At 45.2% G+C, this 22,294-nt stretch overlaps 3 protein-coding genes across 12 annotated transcripts in view; 2 read left to right on the forward strand and 1 right to left on the reverse strand.

Moving 5' to 3' along the window:
• Window positions 1–961: 961 nt before the first annotated feature.
• Window positions 962–13,929, reverse strand: LOC100116726. The gene is made up of 20 exons (XM_016989111.3): window positions 13,709–13,929; window positions 12,866–13,258; window positions 12,648–12,788; window positions 12,359–12,575; window positions 12,167–12,292; window positions 11,125–11,860; window positions 10,613–11,030; window positions 8,662–10,362; window positions 8,395–8,418; window positions 7,912–8,019; window positions 6,594–6,746; window positions 6,353–6,521; window positions 5,819–6,275; window positions 5,273–5,740; window positions 4,955–5,197; window positions 4,606–4,876; window positions 4,340–4,530; window positions 4,133–4,258; window positions 3,907–4,053; window positions 962–3,499 (listed from the first exon to the last, which is right to left on the reverse strand). The coding sequence occupies exons 2-20, from the start codon at window positions 13,233–13,235 to the stop codon at window positions 3,395–3,397; spliced, it is 6,171 nt and encodes a 2,056-aa protein (XP_016844600.1). The 5' UTR covers window positions 13,236–13,258; window positions 13,709–13,929; the 3' UTR covers window positions 962–3,394.
• On the forward strand, window positions 13,892–15,419 carry LOC100114213 (steroid receptor RNA activator 1). Its single transcript, XM_001601455.6, has 3 exons — window positions 13,892–14,457; window positions 14,517–15,005; window positions 15,079–15,419. The coding sequence occupies exons 1-3, from the start codon at window positions 14,439–14,441 to the stop codon at window positions 15,210–15,212; spliced, it is 642 nt and encodes a 213-aa protein (XP_001601505.1). The 5' UTR covers window positions 13,892–14,438; the 3' UTR covers window positions 15,213–15,419.
• Window positions 15,420–15,633: 214 nt separating this feature from the next.
• LOC100116683 (nicotinic acetylcholine receptor alpha 6 subunit) overlaps window positions 15,634–22,294 on the forward strand; it is a 121,546-nt gene continuing 114,885 nt past the window's right edge. For 4 of the 10 annotated variants that reach the window (XM_031922197.2, XM_031922201.1, XM_031922204.2 and 1 more), the window contains exons 1-6: window positions 15,644–15,734; window positions 16,767–16,896; window positions 16,969–17,142; window positions 17,238–17,690; window positions 17,886–18,215; window positions 18,916–19,177. The gene's annotated coding sequence lies outside the window, so the exon portion shown is untranslated. Of the gene's footprint in view, window positions 15,735–16,684; window positions 16,704–16,766; window positions 16,897–16,968; window positions 17,143–17,237; window positions 17,691–17,885; window positions 18,216–18,915; window positions 19,178–19,952; window positions 20,593–22,294 lie in introns of those variants that run through there. The other 6 variants (XM_031922198.1, XM_031922200.2, XM_031922206.2 and 3 more) reach the window with 6 other exon arrangements.

Below are 22,294 nucleotides of genomic sequence, written 5' to 3' on the forward strand. Positions count from 1 at the left end.
TTCGCTCGGCTTCCCCCACAGCTTTTATAGAAGCCGAGCGAGCCGTCGGTCTGATTTGAATTTCCCTCGAGAAATTTTTGGAATGCGATCATTTGAATTCTCCTCGAGGAAATCTTTTCCCAAAAAAAAGAATCCAAAACTGCCTGTCAAGGTGCTTGCCATCATTATAAGGTCTTCGGTGACAAGAACGAGGAAAACATTGACGAACGTAAAGAAATTGACGATAGCGAGCTCTTACGAATGCGAAATAACAAATTAATTTCTTACAACGCCGGATTCAAACACGCCGACATAATTTCCTCGTTGAATTCCTATAAGTTGAGTCAGTTGGCATTATAATTCAAAGCGCGACTGGCGCATGCCATTTATAACGGATTTGACACAAACACATCTAAAAATACCAGCATAAATTTAATTGCGCTAGAGGCAAATATGATTTCGATTGAATTTCTTTACATCAGTGCACACGAACACGAGTAAATAACCGTGTAGTCAATATTTTGATAATACGTCTTTATTTCAACTTTCAACACGTGTGTCTTTTATACATCCCCCGTATAGTTCTCAAATACTGTTGAGCGGTTACATCTTTAGCTGGACCTCTTGCAAACTATATGTATCGTAGTATATAATATCTGTATAACGATGTACATAATAATGCGAAGGAAAAAACGCGTATACGAGCGATCGCTGCGTTCGATCGATCGCGTCTCTCTTTTTCCCCGCGCGACTCGCCCGTGTGTTTTCATTTATACATTTTCTCTTCGATTCGCCTCTTTTTTTCACAAAGAGAGCGCGTTTCGCATCATGACGCAGTCAAAATGGAATCGGCGCTCGAATACGATTATCATATAATTGATATATCTTTCTTCCATATAGCGGTTCTTTTTATACGTTTTACGTAAAAGACGACAATCGCCTCTCGAAAAGCGGACGACGTACATACGATTATTTACAGCAACTCCTTACGCAGTAGTATTAACGTGTTAACCTGAGAGCATTTTTTTTTTTTGCAAATTGTGCGCGCATCGCCGCCCCGCGAGAGACGACACAGTCTCGCATCAGCGTGGCGCGACGAAATGATTTAAAAAATTATGTAATAAAGAATAACGAGTATACAATTAGCTCCTTTCACGATTTGTCGAATCGCAAAGTCGTAACATTCTCCAACGAATAAACGATACGGCGTACGCACGCTATATTACAGGATATTCTCTTTTCTCCGCGCTCGCATTTAAGTATCACTTTCAATACTGCTAAAAACGCGCTCGCGCAGCTATTCTCTTCTCTAACGATAATCGCGCGACTTCCCTCTCCCTCTCGCGCGCGGAGCTGTATAATAGTTTTTGCAAACAAAGTGGGGGAGAGGGTCTAATTTCATTAGACGCCCGCATACAACAACAGCTCGGCTGTCAGAGTATATGTACATACAATGCACGTAACAGCATCGATTGGGTTACACGCGCTGATTAAAAGTACGAGATTTCGTGAACAACTTTGGTGGTATTGTGAACCGGACGCAACGGATCTTCCCGCGTGTTTTGCTTTCTTTTCTGTGTAAATTAACGCAACTTAGCTTTCGAATTGTCATTGCAATTTCACAAGCGATTCGCAGAACACTTGTATGCAAGTCCAACTGATTGATTATAATTAATTGATTATGTCAGTGTGTAGGCGATGAAAAAGAAATACGATACACACGCGATTCGAATCTCAAATGGCGAGGGAATAAGTGACGATAAAAATAGCGGGAATAGCCACGTCGGTTCTAATGGAACGGAAATTATTTGCTCAGCACCGACATTCTGTCATTCTCTCTTGTATCTAAGTACACATACACATATATACTTTTGTGTCTCTATCTCTTTTCTCCAACGTTTTCTCTTCTTCAGCTCGAGCGCAACTGTACCGCAACGCACACTTCACCGATGACACACGATGACATAGATATAGCTGGTGTAGGTTTACTTTGCGCGAGATTAGGAAGTTTATAGAGGAAACGTCTAATCTGGACGAAAGTGCAATATATATAACAATGTATCTGTTTACAATAATGTATATCCACCTACGCGCGTGTAGACGACATAGTAGCAATTCGGTTTTCGCTTTTGCTCACGACGACGACGACGCGAAATAACACTTGAACTTCTGACTATATAATTGAACACATCATCAGACTTTTCAAGACATGTCTCTTTTCATTCGTCATTAATTTGTAAATCTCGCAGAGAGCACCTAATTTTTTTTCGACCGAATTGACTTTTGTCCAAAAAGATCAACGAGATATCACTAGTTCAAGTGCTTCTTTTACAACAGGTGCGTGTCGTCGTGAGCGGAATCGCTGGGCTGAGTTTATTGGCACTTAAAAACGAGCCACGCGTCGCACTCCCCTGCGTTATTATCATTGCATTTACTGTTATTATTATTATCGATAGGAAAATGAGAGTCTTCGTCTAAGGCAGCAGTACCAAGCGGAAATTCGGAGAACCGTAATAGTAAAATACGCATTCGACAAAGAGCATTCAAAGAATAGTTATTATTCGTTACTCTAAAGAAATTCTCGATATAGTCACGAACGAAGAGTTGACTATATACATTTTGATCGTTTTTTCTTTCTCGTTGAGAAAATGAAACTTTTTCGGCGACTACTTTTTTAAATGCAGCTTGTCGAATCGAATTGCGTTTTACGATAAAGTACGAAACAATCCTGACTCAATATGAATACAACTAATTAAGTAATCATGATTTTGATATCTCACTTCGATGAGTGATTTCTCATTCAAAATCAATAAATAATCTAACTTATAAACAATTCAAAATTATGCTACGATACTTCTTGTCGACGTTCGCAAACCGTCCGTAAAAAAAAATCTTTTCCTCGCTCGTATAGTGGAATCGTATGAAGTAAAACATCAAAAAATCGATTTCAATAATGAATGTTATATATAACTTTTGTTGGTTGTAAAGTCAAAACGTTTTTTCTACAGTTACTCTATTATTTACAACAACAAAAAAAGTAAACATTTTCCACAGTTTGCTAACGGATAAGAAGCATTTGGCAAAAAATATTATAAAAGTACACGTAAAAAAAGCAAAAACTTTGCGTCTCTGCATGCATACATAAGAAGTGTTTACTTCTTTCCCTCATTATCACAAAAAATATATGAGATTCTAAAGTGAAGGGGCTACATCTAGATTAAGTACGTTAAACCTTACCTAAATTCTCTTACGCAAATACTTAATGGGATTTCTCCAAGGAGTCGACGTGCAAGATTAGGTAAAATTTAAAGTCTCGACTGAGAAGTGTATATATTCATCAGGATCACGGCTCAAAGAATTTAAAGGCACGAGGGCCGCGCCTGAGTTACGGAGGCGCTGAGTGCGGCGGCTGGGGTCAGCAGTTACTGGCTGCGTTGGACGTCTGCTGCTGCTTGCCGTCGTTATTGCCGAAATACGACACGTTCACCACGTCGCCGCCAACATTTATCAGGCATTGACCCTGAAAAATGCCGAAACAAACGCGGCTCTCTTTTGTTTTCGTCTTTCACTCCTGGTTTCTTTCATTTGCTCAAGTTTGTTTGTCTAGAGCAAACTTGCAATATTTCACACTTAAGTTTAACTTATACCACATTTGGAAAATTAATAGGCCAAATGTATCGATGTATCATAATGATATATCGCACCTCATTTGAAATTGAAATTTTAAATACAAATATTCAACTCTAATAAAAATCGAAACCTTATAAGTTTTCCCGATGAAAGATCAACAAAAAATTATCGTTATATTAACGCCGACAAATGCGACGGCAAGAACTTGTTGAATACGCTAATTAGCATAGAATCAAGTTAAATACTCGGTAATCTCTTTTGAATATTTCACGCTAAGTTTAAAGAAAGAACACATACCTGGTTTTTGTGTGGACTATGCAGCAACACGCATTGAGTCATGAAAAAAGCTACCATTGCATTGCCACCTAGTGCAGTAACGTGGGCACGGACTATCGCCAACACTTCGGTGACAAAACTATGAATAAAACCACTCAATCCACCATTCTGGAAACGAATAAAAAAACACAAATAAGATACACTATGACTCTAAGCAATTCAAATGTTAAAAACAAAATATATTTACCTCTCTGATCGAGTTGGACTCTCTTATGAAGAAGAAATTCAAATTTCCTAGGTACCTTTCAATTCTACCACCGGGAAGGTAAGATAGTGGCGTAATGTCTACGCCGTAGCGTTCCTTTAATGGCACCTGTAATTATCAAAAGAATTTATTTGAAACCGTTTTTGAAAGAATAACACGATTTTTATAATTGATTAAAAAATATCTTACATGTTTGTGCCTATGGGTCGTGTGCCTGATCCTCAGAGGCGATCGGGGTCTTGGTTTTTGAGAGGGGATGCCGGTATTTAGAGTTTGACTCGACTGAGTGTTTGGAATATTGGATACATTTGTCATTGAATCACCTGTGCTACCGTTTTCAGCATGATCTTCATCAAGACTGAAAATCATGTCGCTGTCATCTGTCGGAGAAATAGCGAGTTTTATTTTTCGAAATTTCAAGAAAGTTTTCGATCTCTCTTAGATATCCAACCAACCTTGTCTTTTGACCTGGTCCTTGCTCATGGAATGCGAGAGCAGTCTGCGTCGGAACTTGCTGTAGCGCGTGGGCTCACCCAGCCCAAGAGCCATACCAACCACCGACAACTGTATCTCGTCCTGCTCAGGCATTGCGATTTTGAACTGCAGGTCACACAAGGCACAGGGTACCATACGACGTAGCTTGAAATACACTGTCTGAAGAAGGCGAGCAAAGTACTTGGACGGCATCGAAGCTGATTGATTCAATGGAATCTTTGCTCGTGAAACCTACGTTAAACAAAAATTATTAGAAATTATTAGAAAAAGCGCTTGAAGTAAGCTCAGCAACTTGGTATTAAAACAAACCTGAGTAAACATTTGAAGATTTCTAACGATCTCGAGGTCTTCTAGACCAGGTATGCTTTCTGTATTGACAACGTGGAAATCATTGGGTGGCCTTTCGTCCATTAGGAGGCTGATACGGTCCATGTCTTCCACGTCGTCAACTTCTAATACGCAGACGTCTTTCATGCCCAAGCCGAGATCCAGTTCCGGAAGCTCGTCCTCGGACTCGTCGGTGTCCGACATCGAACGCCCATTTTCCACTTCCTTTAACAGGAACATTAAATGAATAACCGGAAAGTCAGTCGTATTTAAAATTCGTCAAATCAAAATCAAACTTACCGGTAACGGTTTGAGCTGATAAAACTCCATATTCTTCTTAACCGTTTCTACAAGGCTTTTCTGTATCTCCGCTAATTGGTCCTCATTATGCCACGAATTACCAGTAGCTATTTGCGGTAATGAAGGCGGCGGCAGAGCACTGAGATAAACTGCCGTACCGACAGCCATGCCGATGACCAGTCGCTCACCGATTGACACCTGTACCTTCAGTCCGAAGGCGGCATTCATCCCGCGCACCCTGAGCTTATTCAGCAATAAACTATGCAACTCGTATTCGAGGAAGGGCAGGCAGTCGGAGATCTCCTTGGCATTGAGTTCGCCTCGTAGATCTTTTTTAGCCTTGCACACCGTTGCCTGAATGAAACAGCCACGGCCCGTCATCGGAATACCCTCCGGCAGCTCGACCGTCGTGAACATCACGTCTGGAACCTTGGCACGACGACACACTGCACACTTTGACACATTCACCTATTCGTAAAAATTATCGTTAATAACCGATAGTTTTGAAACAGATTTCATTTACAGTGCCTTACAAATTTGTGCTACCTGGAAATTCATGCTGGACTTGTTGTAAGGCAGATGGCATAAACTACAGCCGCTCGGTGGAAACACATACGGCGGCTCGTGCTCGTTACTTTCAGAAGCCAATCTCTGCTTGCTCGGCTTACTGCTCAGATGGTTGGTCGTCGGTGTCGCGGCAACATTACTCGAGTTTCCTACACTCGTGGACACCTGCTGCTGCTGCTGCTGCTGTACGTTAGTTGCCGGCGGTGGAGTACCTTCCGCGGTGCCTTTCGAGTTCGAGCTCTTATCCACAGGTACGGTGTTGTTAGCAGTCGAAGCTGAAGGCGGTGCCAAGTTGCCGATTTTATCAGAATCTACGGAAGTGGTCATCGGGCCACCCTGGACGTGAGTGATGAGAACGTTATCCTGATCCTGTCCCGTACTGTGCAGATTGATCATCGCTGCTGTACCGAAGCCGCTCAGCACGCAGACGTCATCACTGAATGAACATTTTTGAAACCGTTGACGTTATCGAATAGGTCAGAACTTACTTACACAACGATTTTATAAACTCACGAGATGCTAGTCTCCTCTTTGTAGCCGATGACGACGTTGCAGGCAAGAGCCCGGGCATGCGACCGTACCTCCATCCTGATCTCCGTCCACCAGGAGTCCCTGCCCTCCGGTTCCTCCAGATTACTTATCCTCTCCAGCAACTTCACCGACCTCGCGCTCACCAGTCCACCTTGAACGAATTTTTCCATTTCAGTATAGTCAATCATTAAATATTAAAAAAAAAATCACCGGCCAAACTCACCAATATGAAGAATAAAGCCGGGCGGATACTGCTGCATGGTAATGAATGGATATTCGAGCATCTCCAAAGTCTCCTGGTTCATGGTTCTCACGATAGCCGACGAGGGCTTCAAGTACCCGGCCATCGAGCGGTCGCTGCCCGTCAGCGAGTTGCCTAACAAAACGTACTTTAGTCTCTCGTAAAACACAAGCACAGTCGCGCGTGTATGTATACACACACGCGCTCGACGCCGTTGTCGTTTTATTTTTCATTTTTTTTTTCTTTTATACTTCATCCCTTTTTGAGTACGTATAGCCACGAATGTTCGTAATTCGCCCGACTGCGTTACGCAGAATACAGCAAGAGAGACAGAGAGAAGGGCTTTATGAGCGTAAAAGTTTATAGGAGCGCGTAAAACGAGAAATGGCTTTTTTTTTATTGATATTGAGTTTTCGAAATAAAAGAACACGTATATATAATATAAAGTGTCCGAAAGAGAGAGAGAGAGAGAGAGAGAGAGAGAGAGAGAGTCTGATTCCCGATCGTGACGATGGATGTATGGATGATGTATGTGTATATTGAAAAGCTGCATCAGCGAGGCTTGCCGCGAGTACAATATAAAATATGTTCGGGAATCAGACGCAAACGTGGCGCATAGGTATCAAATCCTTTATTCGTATGATACAAATAGCCAACTGCAAGTATACAACGTCGCATTAGCGGCAAAATAAAAAGATAGAAAAATGGTGAAAATGCGCGCTGAAATTAATCGATTGTGTGCAGCATTAAACTAAAGACATATGCTATATAGATGCATAAGTTGTCAACAGAAAAATAAAAAAAAAACAATCAACTGGTTAAACATCGACAAGTTTGTATACATCGATATAATGAGGATAGTAGTAAAAGAAGTATGAAAATAAATGCGGTGTGACACTGCGTTCGATAAGTATATAAAGTGAACGTGATACACAGTTTGGGGTGTATATGGAATAATAGTATATATCAATTTCTTGTGTCTCGTTTTTATTATTAGAGCGGAAATTCGGTTAAGGGGTTATGAGTCATTAGACTGTCGCTTAATCGGTATGTAATATGCAACATGCTCGCACGGAAAAGACACAAACATCGCTTAGATTTGTTACTTTTGGTATAATATCGTGTGGAAGTATACAGAGTGTGTGGGTGTGTGTGGGGGAGTGTCCAATTATCAGGGCATTCTATATAGAACAATACAGTATGCTTTTACCAGGAAAAATCGGTTTTTATACTTTATAAATATATCAAAGAACGTTTAATATATATAAAGGGACAATAAAACATCTGGTCATCTGTTTACTTAGTTCTTTGAAAAAACCTGAGCTTCCCGCGCTGAGGCCTGATCTTGACGCGTAGCCGCGTTCCCTTCGCAGTCTGAACGATCTGCCTTTCTTCGCAAAAGCTTTATCTACAACGTTCAACAATTTAATTTTTTTTTTCTCGTCGCCACACGATCAACAACTCGTTTATGGACATTTACTTTGACTGTCTGATGGCGACAACATTACGTGAAACATTTATGAATGAGACGATGATTTATAATTCTACCGGTTGCGATGATTCTTGAGCGAAAAATAGTAGCTCTCGAGGGGGTCATGACTGTAAATATGCACATGTGTATGCTGTTCTGTCGTGTCTGGTTAGAAAAGAAAGAAAAAATAAATAAGTATGATAACGTGTTAGTCGTTTGATTATTAGATGGCTGCGATTACAGAGAAGAAGAAAAAAAAAGACGACAATTGAAACATCGAACATAATCGAGCATCCTTTCGCTGGTACTCACGTTCGCGAAAGAATTTATAAAATCCTGCTGGTATGCAAGTAACAACGCGAATGGAACAGAAAGAAAGAGCACGTAAAGAGGATATACATATTGTTTTCCTAGAGATCATAATAAGAATATATTGTTCATAATGGTTATAATAAGCTGTGCTCTTTGATGCACCGATACTTATGAACTCATTGCCTTTTACCGCGTAATGATCGTTGCATCGAAGAGACACAGTCGGTAGAATAGCAGAAGATAACGTAGAGCACGTTCGAGACCGACCTTTGGGAGTAATGCTGAGATCCGAGTCGCTCGATCGTCGGTGCAGGGGGATTCCCGGGTTCCTGATTGCCGGCGAATGCGCCACTTTCTGCTGCTGTTGATTACCGGCTGGACTGATCGATGTCCCTTGTGTCTGCTGCTGTTGCTGCTGCTGCTGTGGTTGACTGTTGACCTCCTGGTTCTGGTTTTGGTTCTGGTTCTGGTTGTTCTGCTGCTGCCTGCGTGTGGACGGTGAATGGGACACACACAAATTGTCAGTCGCATTAGCCGGGTTAGTGCTTTTAGTCTCGGGACTCGGGACGTTAGTCTTAGAGTGAGTGGTAGTACTGGGTTTGATAGCATGCATCTCGAGGAACTCGGTTGTGCCGATGTTATTATTGCTCGCTGGGGTGGTGGTGGTAGTAGTAGTAGTACTAGTAGAAGTAGTCTTGGGTTGGTTGAGGGCCTCGACGGCTTCCTCGGGCTCCTCGATCACCGGTTCGGAGCTCGAGGTAGTGAGCAGTGTGCTACTGGGCAGTTTGTCGACGATGCTCTCGCAGGAAGCGTGATGACTTCTGCCGTGGTGCTTCGAGTGGTGATGGTGGTTCGACTCGGGCGACTTGGACCTAGACCGTCGGTGGTGAGGCATTCTACGGTGGACCGAGTCCGGCGATGGAGTCTGATTCCTTTTGCTGATGACCACGTGGCGACGGCGACGGGTCGAGTCGCTGTGCGAGTGATGGTGCAGCATCCGCGAGTCGATGACCTTGATGAGGTCGAGCATGCAGGTGCGCCGGTACTTCTTCATGAGCATCTCGGCGACCCGAGCCTCGTCCGGGAAGTCGAAAGCGCTCTTGCCTTCCTTGGGGGATTCCGTGGGGAACGGGCTCTTGGGGACTATGTCCCGGAGGTTGGCGCTGGGCACCTGCAGGTGATTGTTGTCGGCGTTGCCGCTGTTGCTGATGGTTCGAGTCACTTTAGGAGGAGTGACGACAGGCACCAGTGGAGCTGGGGAAGAGGGTAACTCGGTGTTCGCCGTGTCCAGGAGGTTTTTCTCCTTGGGTGGAGCTGGAACAGCAGCCTTTTCGGCTGGGGGTTTGTAGATGACGGTATCGGTACGAACGACTGGTCGAGGCGACTTGCCACGTTGGTCGGTCGAGCTCGTCTGCTGTGACTCGTCGTCGTTCAGGTTGATCAGGAGCTTCTTGTTGTCCTGACTAGCCTTTGGTAACAAAGGTCGCTTTTTTGCGTAGTACTCGTCCTCGGACGACTCCGACAGATTGACATCGTCCTGAACGAGGGACAGCTGCTTGTGCAGTCGATGGTGCCGTACGACCTTTCCACCGTTGTTACTATTCTTTGGTGACTTTTCAGGGACAGCCTTCTCTTCGTAACCCGGTGGTGGCGGCGGTGGCGGAGGAAGAGACAGAATCAGTGGTTCCGGTCTAGGCTTCTTCCTCTCTTGCTCTCCAGTGACAGGCTTGGACGTTCTCGTAGGGCTGGACAGTTTTTTGGTCGGTCGCTTGGTGCGGTAATCATAGGGGATGGCACTGACGGGCATATCCGAGTCGACGTCCGAAGAGAACTCTGAGGAAAGGATCTCGTCCTTTTTGTTCTCGAACAGTGGTGGCGGTGGTGGAGGTGGTGGCAACTCCTCGTACTTGTCGTCGATGAGACTGACCTTCTCCTCGTCGTCGTCGTCTTCTTCCTTGTTGATTATCTCTGCAAAAGACATTCCAGGTTCCCGTACGAAACAAGAATCGACGTTAGAAGCACTGGATTACGAAGCTGACTAAGGGAAAATTATCGATGAATCTTGTTAGAAATTTCGGGATAACAGCGACAATGAACACTGGCATATAAAGCTTCATCAATAATTTTTCGATCCGCTCTCATGTCCACGCAATAATAACGATACATCTAAAGCACATGAGAACGGATCGATATGAAGAATGAATCGAGTGTTTCGTACGGGAGACGCTCTGCTTGACGGTCGGCGAGGGGAAGAGCTTGATCTGAGTGCTCTCAACCTCGGGAGAGCTGGGATCTAGCAGGGAGTCATCGAGGATATTGTAATTAGTACTTGACTCCGAGGGCTCGTCCTCCTCGTCGTCGTCGTCGTCACTAGTCGAGGTGTCCGATTCCGAGGACGAGATCATTGGTATAATAGCTCGTTCCTCTTCCTCTGACGACTGCAGCTTCAGCTTCGTGTACGTTACCAGAAGGATCTTCTTCTCGACTGGAGCTGATGCTTCTATCTCCTCCGAGGGAACGAGGCTCTGAGTCTCCTTGGGAATTGGTGGCTCGGGTGTTTTGCTGCTTATCGGTTCCTCTTCGTCAACGTTGTCGATAAAGTTTACTGGCGACGGAGTCGGTGTCTCGCGATCCTCCTTTGGACGATCGAGTTAGAGACGATTTGATTTTTTTCTGAACATTCGGTTCTACCGAACCTTCAGAAAAAATGGCAAACCGAAGTATATATACCTTGACTATGTCCAGGGGCAAACCTCCTGCGTGGACGGACCTGATGAGCATGGCTGCCATGCCCTCGCCAGTGTTTTTCCTGTGGGTAAACTTCTTTTTCCTCATGGACTGCTGCAGGTCCAGGAGAGAGGACGATCTGATGGAGGCAGTGTCGGATCCGCAAATGGACCAGGTGCTGGAGTAGGTGCTCTCGAGGTCGCTCTCGGGCTCGTCGAGCGAGTCTAACGTGCCTTTGTGTCTCAGCGTACCGAGGTTCTTTCTGGTGAGCACACTCTGCGGTAGATATCGGAGATTTCTGAGACCTCGGGAGAAACGATTGCCCTGCGGCTCGCCGCGCATGTCCTCGAGGGCAAGCATGTTTCTGAGCGACGACTCGTCGATGATGTCGTCGGCTAAGGAGAGAGTAGAACCCGACATGAGCGGATTACGTCTACCCATCTGACTCGTGGTTGACTGAATGGACATCTGCCGGGTCAGCGGTGCCTTGTATTCGACGTACTTGAGAGGCGTTGGAGTCGTGTGTTCTGTGTACATCGGAAACTTGCTACCTAACTGAGTGGGCGAAGTTGAAGGATTATTGCTGCTGTTGTTGACGTTGGTATTCTGATTACTGGTCATGAGAATAGCGTTGCTGCTGCTACTATGGTGGAAGGGGTGATGCTGATGCGGCGGCAGACGAGGACTGCCGTCGGATTCTGAGTAATCCGACGATTGGGCTTTGTTATTAGCTTTCATACTGAGCGTGGCCAATTTTTTTTGGTTTTACGAGTTTTTGGGTCAAAGAGTTTGTAAGTTGCATGCAAGGGGAGTTTAGAGAGGAGGGAAACGAGAAAAGATACAGAATCGTATAAGTATAGGGGCTCTTTTACCAATTATACCAAATTATTCAGACTATCTGGCAAATGTTCGCTGGTTTGAATTTTGATACTGAGCAGTGCAATGGGTACCAGTGAACAATTCTCATAAGTGAGAAATGCTTAAAAATATTAAGTATTTTAATTTTAGATAAATTCGCTGTTCTGAGGATTGATCTAGAACTTACTCTTCTGTGGTTGGAGCTTCATTAAGGAAGTTTGGAAAATCGTGAAGCTTCACAAGGGTAACCACTGTGCCAATACCTCTGGCAACTATTCCGGATTCTCCTTCCAAATCGAAATTTTGTAGATATCTGAAACGTATTTTTCGTTAAATGACGTGGAAATGGAAATTGCACCTTCTAAGCTTGAAAAATTACCCAATAACAGCATTTCCTCCAAGATCTAAGGCTTTCAATCCAATCTTTCTCTGTACTTCATTGCTCAGTTTCAAGAACAAAGTTTGCCGTGCTTCATTAGAAGCTCTTGGGGTTCTTATTTTGTCAATCCACTTGTACTCTGGATCATCGCTTACCACTAGTTCCTCAACAAATCCATGTATTACCTGAGCATGATAACCATGTGGTACAATAGGAGCTAAAAATCAAATTCTTCTTAAAAAAAAATTTCATGGCTGACTATACTGTAGAGCTGAGAGTATACACTTACAATAAAAAAATGTTACACCACATGAAGATTGCCTAAATTTATTAAAATCCAGGAACAATTCCACCTTAACTATTATGTTGACTTCTCCTCGTATCCCATGCATTGTGTCATAAACTGGGAGCCAACCAGTCATGACTGAACCTATAACAAAGAGTAATTACCGACATTAGTAATCAAATTTAATTGGTATTCTAATTGAATTAGAGAAAGTCATTTACCAGCTTGAGATCCTGTGCTAGAATTTATAGATGCTTCTAGAGTCCATATATTTTTCACAGGAGGTGGCACACCGGGCAGCAACAATGGGTTGAGATTTACGTAAACTTTTCCTATAGCATCATTTGCTGAGTAAGTGTCATGGTCCATTAGCCTGATCTGCAATGGTTCATCTTGCAGCTCTGCATCCTCAACTTCAAATTTATACCACTCAGAATTCCACTGAGGATTCAGTGACTTTCTGCAGACATCAGTTTTGTATGTTGTATTGCCAAATTTGATCTCAACGTATGCATCTGTGGTGTCTCCAGAGCGGTCCATTACGGGCAGATTTCGACCCGCAAGGATCTTCACCTTTATTTTTCCTGGCATGATGGACCATCCAGTTGTCTACTCTTAAAAGAAATATATCAACACTTCAATGTTATGTAGACTTATTAAATTTTTCAATAATTGTCTACACATTTGCTATTGCTAATGATGAAATGCTCGGATTTAACTAATCCCCTCACTACTAGTACGATCTATTCAACAAAGTGTAAATTTATTCCAGCTTCCACAAACTGACAAGCTACTTATAAACCGCTATTGATTTATGTTATATTTAAAAACCGGAGGTTATGCCTGCTCCAAAACGAACGAAAATAAACTCTTCGTTCACTGTGACAGCCACTTTTCTCACGATCCAATGCTCAACTGGTCGCGGAAATTCATTGTCAAGCCCAGTGAGTTTCAAAAATAAAACACTGCGATTCACTATGTGTGGTAGTCGCGAGCTAATAGACGCAAGGGCGCAAAATAAAAAAGACGTCTAAAGCGGAAAAGCGCGACTACGTGAGACTCACCGATCGCTGCTATCGAAATATATTGCGTCGGAGAGTTTATTTTGGTTGGCGCATAATTCGGGAGACGCAACCCCTCTCCCGCCGACGATTTTCAAGTTCTTGCGAAAGTTTTCGAGCAGCGCACACGACTAAGCTAAGAGTAATCGAGGGAAAAAACACACACACACAATCACAAACAGTTTTCGTGAAAAACGTGCCAAAGATGATTTCTGGTCCGTTTGTTGATAGTTTTGGAAAGCTCGATTTCGGCCAGTTTTGTTGGAAGCCTGATTAAAGCATGGCGGGTTCTTTTAGAACGATATTGATTTTCGGAGAAATTGCACCTTGAACGTTCACTCAGAAATACAAAGTTTTCAAAGACCAAAGACGAGATTTATAATTTTTTTTTTGTTATGTAACATAGTCGAATAGCATTACAATAATCAAAAGAAATTCTTCAATAATCAGCACTACCAACAACCTACTGTTTTTAGAAATAAGAACGCACCTGCACGATTGTTGGTCAAGGAGGTTAGGTGCGTCCTAACCTTTTATAGCAGACTGCTTACTTTATTGACAGGTGACATGTGACAGAAGTATACAATAACAAATTTTTGTTTTTATTTTACGTATAACTCGTTCCTGTGTCATATACAGTTCCCTGTTCAGCATATTTAGGTCACCAAAAACTTACGAATTAAGAAATATTTCTTTTATATTCTGAATAACAGCATTCTAATTTATAAAAAATATGGAAGGCAATTCAGAAGGTAACAAAATTTAGTATAGCAAATTGTACAATACACTTTTAAACTTGGTCTATTTTTAGAAGCTGTTTCTACGCAAAAGTCACTGTTAGCAAGCCACGATCCAGGATGGAACGATCCTCCAAGCTGGGCATTTACAGGATCGCCAAAACCTGCCACTGCTACACCCACAAAGAGAAATTTGTTAAATAAGAGGGTAGCTTTTCCATTGAATTCCAAGCCTGAATCGACTACTTCAACTACAAGTAACTTGAATATGCCTCCTATGGGAAATATACCACCACCTGTGGATATAGGTGGTTTAACAAGTGCGCCTCACAAACCTATGGTTGAGCCAACAGGAGCAAACAGTCTGGACACATCTTCAGAAATAGAAATAAATAAGGAAAGTGCATTGAAAGATACTCTCGATAACTTAAAATGCTCATTGGAACGATTAGACTCTGGGAAAGCTGAAGAAATAAAGAAGAGATTAGAAAGGATGGAAACCATGTGGAACGAAGACAAACTGAATAGCGCTATCCACAAAAAACTTTCAGACATTTCCAATGGTACAACTTTATGTCTATATTGGACTTTGTTCTGTATTCTGAATGTATGCCTAATTTAACAATATGTTTTTAGCTCTGAAAGAAGAAGATGTAGAGAAAGCAGACCAAATCCACATATCCCTCATGATGAACTATGCTACGCTTTGCAGCTCCTGGATACCCGGGATCAGACAACTCATTACAGAGATAAAGAGCAAAAAGATATGATACAAATTTCATCCAGTATTTTGTTTTAAAAACATTGTGATTTTAATTTTAAAGACAAGTACAAGTTTCCACAAGAATATAATGAGCGATAAAAGAATTCATATGTAATATGCATTTTTTAATATTAATTTGAATGGATTATATGTGATTTGATAATTTTTGTAAAAAGTCTGTGAAATATATCTTGTTGATATAGATACATAGAAATTCATTTACTTTCAATAATTTTATCTCTAAAACGTACAAAAAAAATTCGATGATTCATACAATTCACGAAATCGTGAACATGCACTCACCTTTTGCTGATAACGCTAAAATTGTCGGCAAACACATTTTATCGCCGGAAGCTAAGCGTGGAAATTCTCGGAACACGACGCTCGGCACAGCAGCGCCAGTCTGAAGGCAACCCTCCAGCAGGTGGAGCCAGTCAGCCACTCAACCGGTCATCACTCGTCCGCGTCCCACGGTATTTTACTATTTTCCCTCTCTTCGCTCTTGTCTTGTCATTTATTTCATTTATCGGTAAGTACTGTCAGCCTGGAAGCCGGATTATTGTATTTTTGTAAAGGCGTTTCTCCGCTCGTATATTTTCAACAAAAAAATACGTTTTTCGTAGGGGTTAGGTTTGAAAATAACAAAAATATCGCTGCAGAGACAAAGCCCTATTCGAGAGTGCAAAGCTTTACGCTTTTTTCTCCTCGAGAGAAAGAAACAACAGCGAATATTTTATTTTTACACGTAGACTAATTTCGCAAAATACATCCCCTTACACAATAGCTTACACGAATCGGAAATCGATGAAAACACTTTACAAAGCAGAGGCAAAGTCCTTATCGACAAAAACCCTCGGAAATCCCGCGCAAAGTGCGGTTTACGACCACTTCCCCCCCCCCCCCCCCAATCGTCATTACACTCATTACTCTCTAATCATCCCAATGAAATCTCGCCATCGCATAAACTATATATCTGCGTATACATATATATAGGATACATTCACTACATGCATTTTCGCGTATACGGTCGCAGCCGGCCGCGCGATGATTATTCGCGACGTGACTGTTGCGCGACCGCATGCATTACATTACCGTTTCTCTCTCGACTGCCGTTATTTTTCTCTCTGCCCGTGTATACAGTATATATATATAAGTATGTATGTGCATGCAGTCACCGGATATTATATATGGAAAAGTGAATTTTACGATTGGAGGTTATGTATGTACCCCTCCGCGAAAATTTTCAAATGTGTGCACACACGTTATGCGAAAAGTCGCCGAGGACGGGGCATAAAAAAGGATCTCTCTCGTGTTCTCGCGTTTTCCGCAAAGAGAGTGGAGGAATTTTTTGATTAGGGACGCAAGCCTTTTTACGATATCGTTCGTAATTTCGTGTTTACGAGGATGCATATGGATAAGACTGCCATTCGCTTATGGCTCGCGAGTAGTTTGCGTTTTATGCCAGAGCTATGTCGTACTTATTGTAATAAGGAAAAACGTACGGCGGGATAGTGCTTGTGCGTTTCTGTGTGTCTTTTATAACTTGTATTGAATTTTTCAGGAGGAGGAGGAGGAGAGTCAATTTTCAATCCGTCCATTCAGGTTGAGGACAATGTAACGGCTTGTCTCTTTTTCAAAAAGGCCTTGTAAGCGGTGACAGGAAATTAAAACTATACTTCGGAGTCATGCAGGTAAGAGTGACGGTTTTATTCGTAAATGTTAACCTGTATTAATAAAATATATTTTTATCTTCAATTTTCAAGTGGTTCACATAGTATACGTATGTGCAGATGTTATTGGAAAGTAGCGGCGCATCATCCCGCGCGATAATTACACGAAGGACGCGGGGCTATATTGGACTTCGCATTTTTGAGTTGATTGAATTCTCGTCATCTCTTCAGCGTCGGTTAAATTGTCACTCGAGCCCTGTGACAAAGGTACGTATATTTATACACACAAAGAGAAAGACAATTGAAATATTAATCAACTGTCGTTGGGACAAAAATGTGTCAGTCGCATTCGTTATTTTCAGCAATCAAAATAATTTTCGACATCGGCGAAACACGCCAGCTCGCGCGGCGCAGCTCTATTCTCTTCTCGAAGGATAATACAGGCGGCGCAGCGCAACAACGGAGCGAAAACTTTTGTGTCCGGCTGGCATATCGACTCGGAGAGCTCTATATCGCAGCGCGCAGAGCATACAATGTTCGATCGCCACTGCCGCTGCTGCTAATAAAGTTTCGTCGTCAAGTGCGGCCCGCGCCGATAGCGAATCGAATTCGCCTTGCACTTTTCGCGCCGTTATTATACAGCCGTGAATGCCGGCGGATAATTGAAGAACTTAATACCTCTGCGAGAGATTTTTTCAACCAGGTATACACCTGGATGTGTGTATATATTTACGGCTATACTCCCTCGCGCGCAATTGTGTGTGCGAAGGGGACAGAGGAGAGAGGCTGTTGTACGAGCTATGTACCGGCGCACTGTGAGTACCCATTAGTGCCAATATACATGCGGGGCCTGTTTACACAATAAAGCCGCTGCCGTCGCGCAGCCCGCAGCTCTCTCCCCCCCCCCCAGTTACTTTAAGGCGGCTGCGCCTATATGCGCGCATGTACTCGTATATAATCTGTCGCTGTAGCTGCTTTGCCGGTCTAATGATTTTCCCTCGTGATTTCAGGTTTTCCCACCGCACACCGCACAACAGCGAAGATGTTCTCTTGTACTCAAGACATACCGCTCGACTGCGTTCATTTTCTCATCAATCATTTCGACGAAACAACAGGTTGCCTGGTAACACGCGGAAAGCGATGCTGGAATCGAGAAAATCTCGTTACCTAGGAATTCCGCGACGATGGAGGGAGAGTGAGAGAGAAAGATCGAGTAATCATCGGAAAGGCATTAAAACGCACGGTGCAGCGTTCATCAGAGGCGCGCGCGCGCGCGCTCGACAGGGAGGACTGACAAACAAAGTAGATTTTATATCGTCAAGCTCTCGTTGACTGCAGAGGTCCGTATCTTCATTACATACACGGAGAGAAAGCGAGTGTAAAAAAAAAAGAAAACAAATAACGACGACGATTCCGTGCGTACTTTGTGCCAATAGTCGTATACACGCAGTAGCTCTATTTCCGCCGGTAATTTAAAAATGGCTCGCTCGCGCGCAGCCGCCACTGCATCCGGGTCGAAGGAGAGATGGATAGAGAGCGCGAGGAGGGGGGAGGAAAGAGAGGGATAAGGACGCCGGCGGCGCGACACGTCGATGCAGTAGCCGCGGCAGCAACAGGCTAACCTAACCCTTTCTCTCTCTCTTTCTCTCTCTCTCTCTTTTTCTGTTACTCTTCTCCTCCGGCTCCTGGAGTTATTTGCTGCTAGTTCGTAAAAACAACGAATCGCGTGTATTCGTTTAGGTTGAGAAGTTGCGCGGCGATCGGATGCGAAAAAAATGTGTTCGCCTGCGCCCGATGCTTTTTTAGTTCGCTCTGTCTCTCGTCTGATAAACTTTTCTCGCCGAGTAGTTTGGAATGTCATTCCCCCGAAAATGAGCTCGGAATTCGACTCCGAGCTTTTCATTAGCGAAGTTAAATTTAAGCTCGGAAAACGCAAAGGGATGATTCGATCACGTTATATTCTTGGCGGGGCACAAAGAACGAAAGTATCCGAGGCCGCTTCGTAAATTCGATTAGACTAAGCAAGTCCTTCGTTTGCAGGTCCAGCGAAGCTCTCACGTGGCATCGAGGCAGCGCGAGCGTTCGAGGTAGCCAGTGGCTCAGTAGTACGAGTCTATGCGTGGCCCGGCCACAGCAGAAGCGGAGCATCACTCGAGCGAAGCGACAATTGCCCGGCGCATACTACAAGCATCACCACACAGCGAGAACAAGAGCGGGACTCCTACCGCAGCAGCAGCAGCAGCAGCTAGAAAGACCCTGAAGAGGTTACAGCGCTCGCACGCGGGAGCCATTCTATTCATAGGTGCTTTAATCTACGCACACGCAGCTGCAGGCACGTAGAGAGCTAGTAGCGCAGGGAAAGCTCTTTCCACGTACACAGCAGCAGCGGCGGCAGCTCCTCTACTCTCTCTCTCTCCCGTGGCAATATTGATCTCGAGCGCGTGCAGGGGTGGGTGATGGGTGCGCGCAAGGGAGTGGGGTTGCGCGCGACTCCGCTGGTCCAGTCGGCAGCCTCCGAGCGATCCCGTGGTGGGACTGGTAGGAGGTACCCCCGGCGGCAGCGAGTCCGGGCGAGAGAGAGCAAGCGAGAGAGAGGCAGGCAGGCATGAGGTGGCTCTGGGAAAGTCCGATAGCCGGGTGGGGGAGAGAGCGCGCGCGCGAGATGAAGAGGGGGAGAAAGAGACGGGAAATTATTCGGGCATGGGATGGAAAACGAAGCAGCAGCAGCGAAAGCGCTGCTCCGGGAAAACACGCACGAGGAGCACGAGCGGGATGGAGCTATGCAAGCGCGACGCGGCTCGACAATGGGAACGAAACTCGCGCGATGCACAGCGGAGAGCAGAGAGAAAACTCGACGCGGGAAAATCAGCGAAGAGAGAGAGACTGCTGCTGCTGCTACTGCTGCGTGCAGCCTGGATTAATGGAATGATCCTGAGAGCGAACGAGCAAGCGAGAGGGAAGCGAGCTCCGCGGAAGGGGAAAACGCGAGTAACAGGGAGAGAGAGAGAGAGAGAGAGAGAGAGAGAGAGAGAGGCAGGGGCAGGTTTGACGAGCTGCTGCTCGCACTGGCTCAGTTCCGTGGCTGCTGCTGGTTGCGTCGGAGTACAGTGGAGCGGCCGCAGCCGCTCGCCGCCGCCTCCGCCACCGCCGCCGACTGCACTTTCTCTCTATCTTTCTCTCACACACACGCTCTCTTCTTCTCTCTCCCTCTGTCCTCATCTGTCGCTCTCGTCGTTCTCGTCAGCCGCTTCTGCTTCTTCTTCGTTCCCCCCCGAAATCCCCGCCTCCGTCTTCTCATCCGTCTCTCGGCAGAGTGTGTGTGTGCGTGCGCGCGCTTGCGATATTTCTCTCGTCCTTCCTCTGCCGCGCCGATATTCCTCGCTCCCACCCTCATGTCTCTCTGTGGCGGATTTCGGAAAGACAGTATACCGAGTGACGAGGGAACAGTACCACCAGCGCGTGGCTGACTATAAAGAGAGAAGCCTGCGAAGATGCCGCAACAGCGGAGCAACAGTGGAAATAACAGCGAGTGCCTGTACATAGGAGCGTCGACCCCGCCGACACGCTGCTCGCTGCTCTGTTGACCCGGCTGCGTATATAGCGTAGCCTGGTTCCAGCGTATATAACTTCTCTCTTTCTGCGCTTCTGTCCCATGATCGCTTCTCGCGCTCCGAGAAGACGACGGAGTAAGCCGAACCTCGGGCTCGTTGCACATAGGTAGGTTGTGATTTCGAGGTGGGGGATAGGTCGTTGACGCTCCCTCTACTCTTGTTGCTGGGTTAGTGCGGCTACACACTCGTTCGCCGCACAACAATTAGCTCGGCGATCGATACGTAGGCGTCCCGCGGAACGAGGATGATAGTAACAACGCTGCTACGTGGCTCGTTTTAAAATCAATCCGGCTCGGAAAATTGAAATCCCGGCTGTAGTCATTGAGCTGCTCTCTGCGGCGGCTAATCGCCCGTGGCCGTCACGCGCCGCTCGCGTCCTCCTGTTGAATCGTGCCGTCCTCCGTAGTTCTCCGCCCGCTCTCTCTCTCTCTCTCTCTCTCTCTCTCTCTCTCTCTCTCTCTCTCTCTCTCTCTCTCTCTCTTTCTCACTGCCACCTTCGCGGGGGAGGGCCGGCGCGCGAGGCCTTCCTGTTGCTCGCGACCACGCTGTCGTTTTTTTCGCCGTGTGTACTTACCTGCGTCCTGTAATATTATTGTACGCGAACTGTTTTGTAAACGAAAATAGAAAAATGGCGTTGCTCTATATTCTGGTTAAAGCAGGGCCGTATAACGAACGTCGGCAAACATTGCAACAGCGGCGTTATTCGCGAAGATCAAAAGCTCGGGCCGGCGTTTACGTGTCGGATAAACGGCGTGTGTATGCCACCTAAGCGCCCGCCGAGGGTTAGTATACAGCGGATCTCGAGAGTAGACGCGCGCAACTCCGAGGGAAGGAAGGGCGCCGAGCACGATAGCAGCGGCTGCTGCTGCTCTTTGTGCATTGTGCAAGTCGGTCAACCCCTTCGAGCAGCCGTTTGAGTGGGCTCTGACGCTCAGGCGCTCTGTGAAACGTTCCTTTTTCACGCGAGATTGACGCGCCGCTAGGTTTATCGCTCGTCGCGACGATGAGTGTGTATTCACTATTTACACGCGTTAATGAGATTATGAATTGGCTGTTGTTGCCTTGATTTCTGAATCGTTTCGCGGCGAATGGAAAAATCCATCGAGATATTTCGATTTAATTTTGGACCGACTCGTTACCGCGCTTTCAATTTTAAACCGCGTGAATTATCCAGCCGAAAAATGTCGTTAACTTTTTCGATTAAAATTTTCATTACCCGCAATCTCGGCTCTCCGATAACTTGCTCTCTCTCTAGGCGGGAAGCGCCATTATTCCCTTTGCGCCGCTGCCGCTGGAAATAAATATAACGAGTCGCGTCCGCGCCCGGGCGTCTCAATTATGAATTCGCCAAAGTGATCCGCACTGCGGGATTCAGAAGTGATGATGATGAAAAAAGCAATCTCCCGCGAACTCTTGCATAGTTCAGCAATCCTCAAACTCGAGTGTGCGCGATGTGTGTCCCGTATGTATATGCGAGTGCGAAGTCCCCCCGGGGACGACTTGACGTGCAATTTCTTCTAGTGCAGGTTGACGCTCGTCTGGCGTTAACTGACGACGACCTGAAAAGACGACGTTGACGCGCACCTTTCGTATAACGTATGCGCGCGAGCGCTCGAATCGCGCAACGGGATTGTAACCCGAGCGTCTGACCGTAGCCTGTCGCTTCTACTGCGAGCGCAGGCATGGTAACGCGTATACATACGCCGTTGACTGGCGCACGCGTGCGAGAACCTTGACCACGTTTTTCTCGCGGCTCCTTGGGATACTCGTACTACACTTGTATACACAAGCTCTGCGTTCGAGAGTAG

This window comes from Nasonia vitripennis, chromosome 1 (genome assembly GCF_009193385.2).
Source record: "Nasonia vitripennis strain AsymCx chromosome 1, Nvit_psr_1.1, whole genome shotgun sequence".
Taxonomy (NCBI): Eukaryota; Metazoa; Arthropoda; class Insecta; order Hymenoptera; family Pteromalidae; genus Nasonia; species Nasonia vitripennis.

Coding starts and splice junctions, on each gene's coding strand:
- LOC100116726 (XM_016989111.3), bottom strand. CDS start 13,235: ATGCCAGGAAAAATAAAGGTGAAGATCCTTGCGGGTCGAAATCTGCCC. Junction 12,293..12,358: donor GGAGGAAATGCTGTTATTGG/GTAATTTTTCAA, acceptor AATACGTTTCAG/ATATCTACAAAATTTCGATT. Junction 10,363..10,612: donor CGTCAAGCAGAGCGTCTCCC/GTACGAAACACT, acceptor TGTCTTTTGCAG/AGATAATCAACAAGGAAGAA.
- LOC100114213 (XM_001601455.6), top strand. Junction 15,006..15,078: donor ACTTTCAGACATTTCCAATG/GTACAACTTTAT, acceptor ATATGTTTTTAG/CTCTGAAAGAAGAAGATGTA.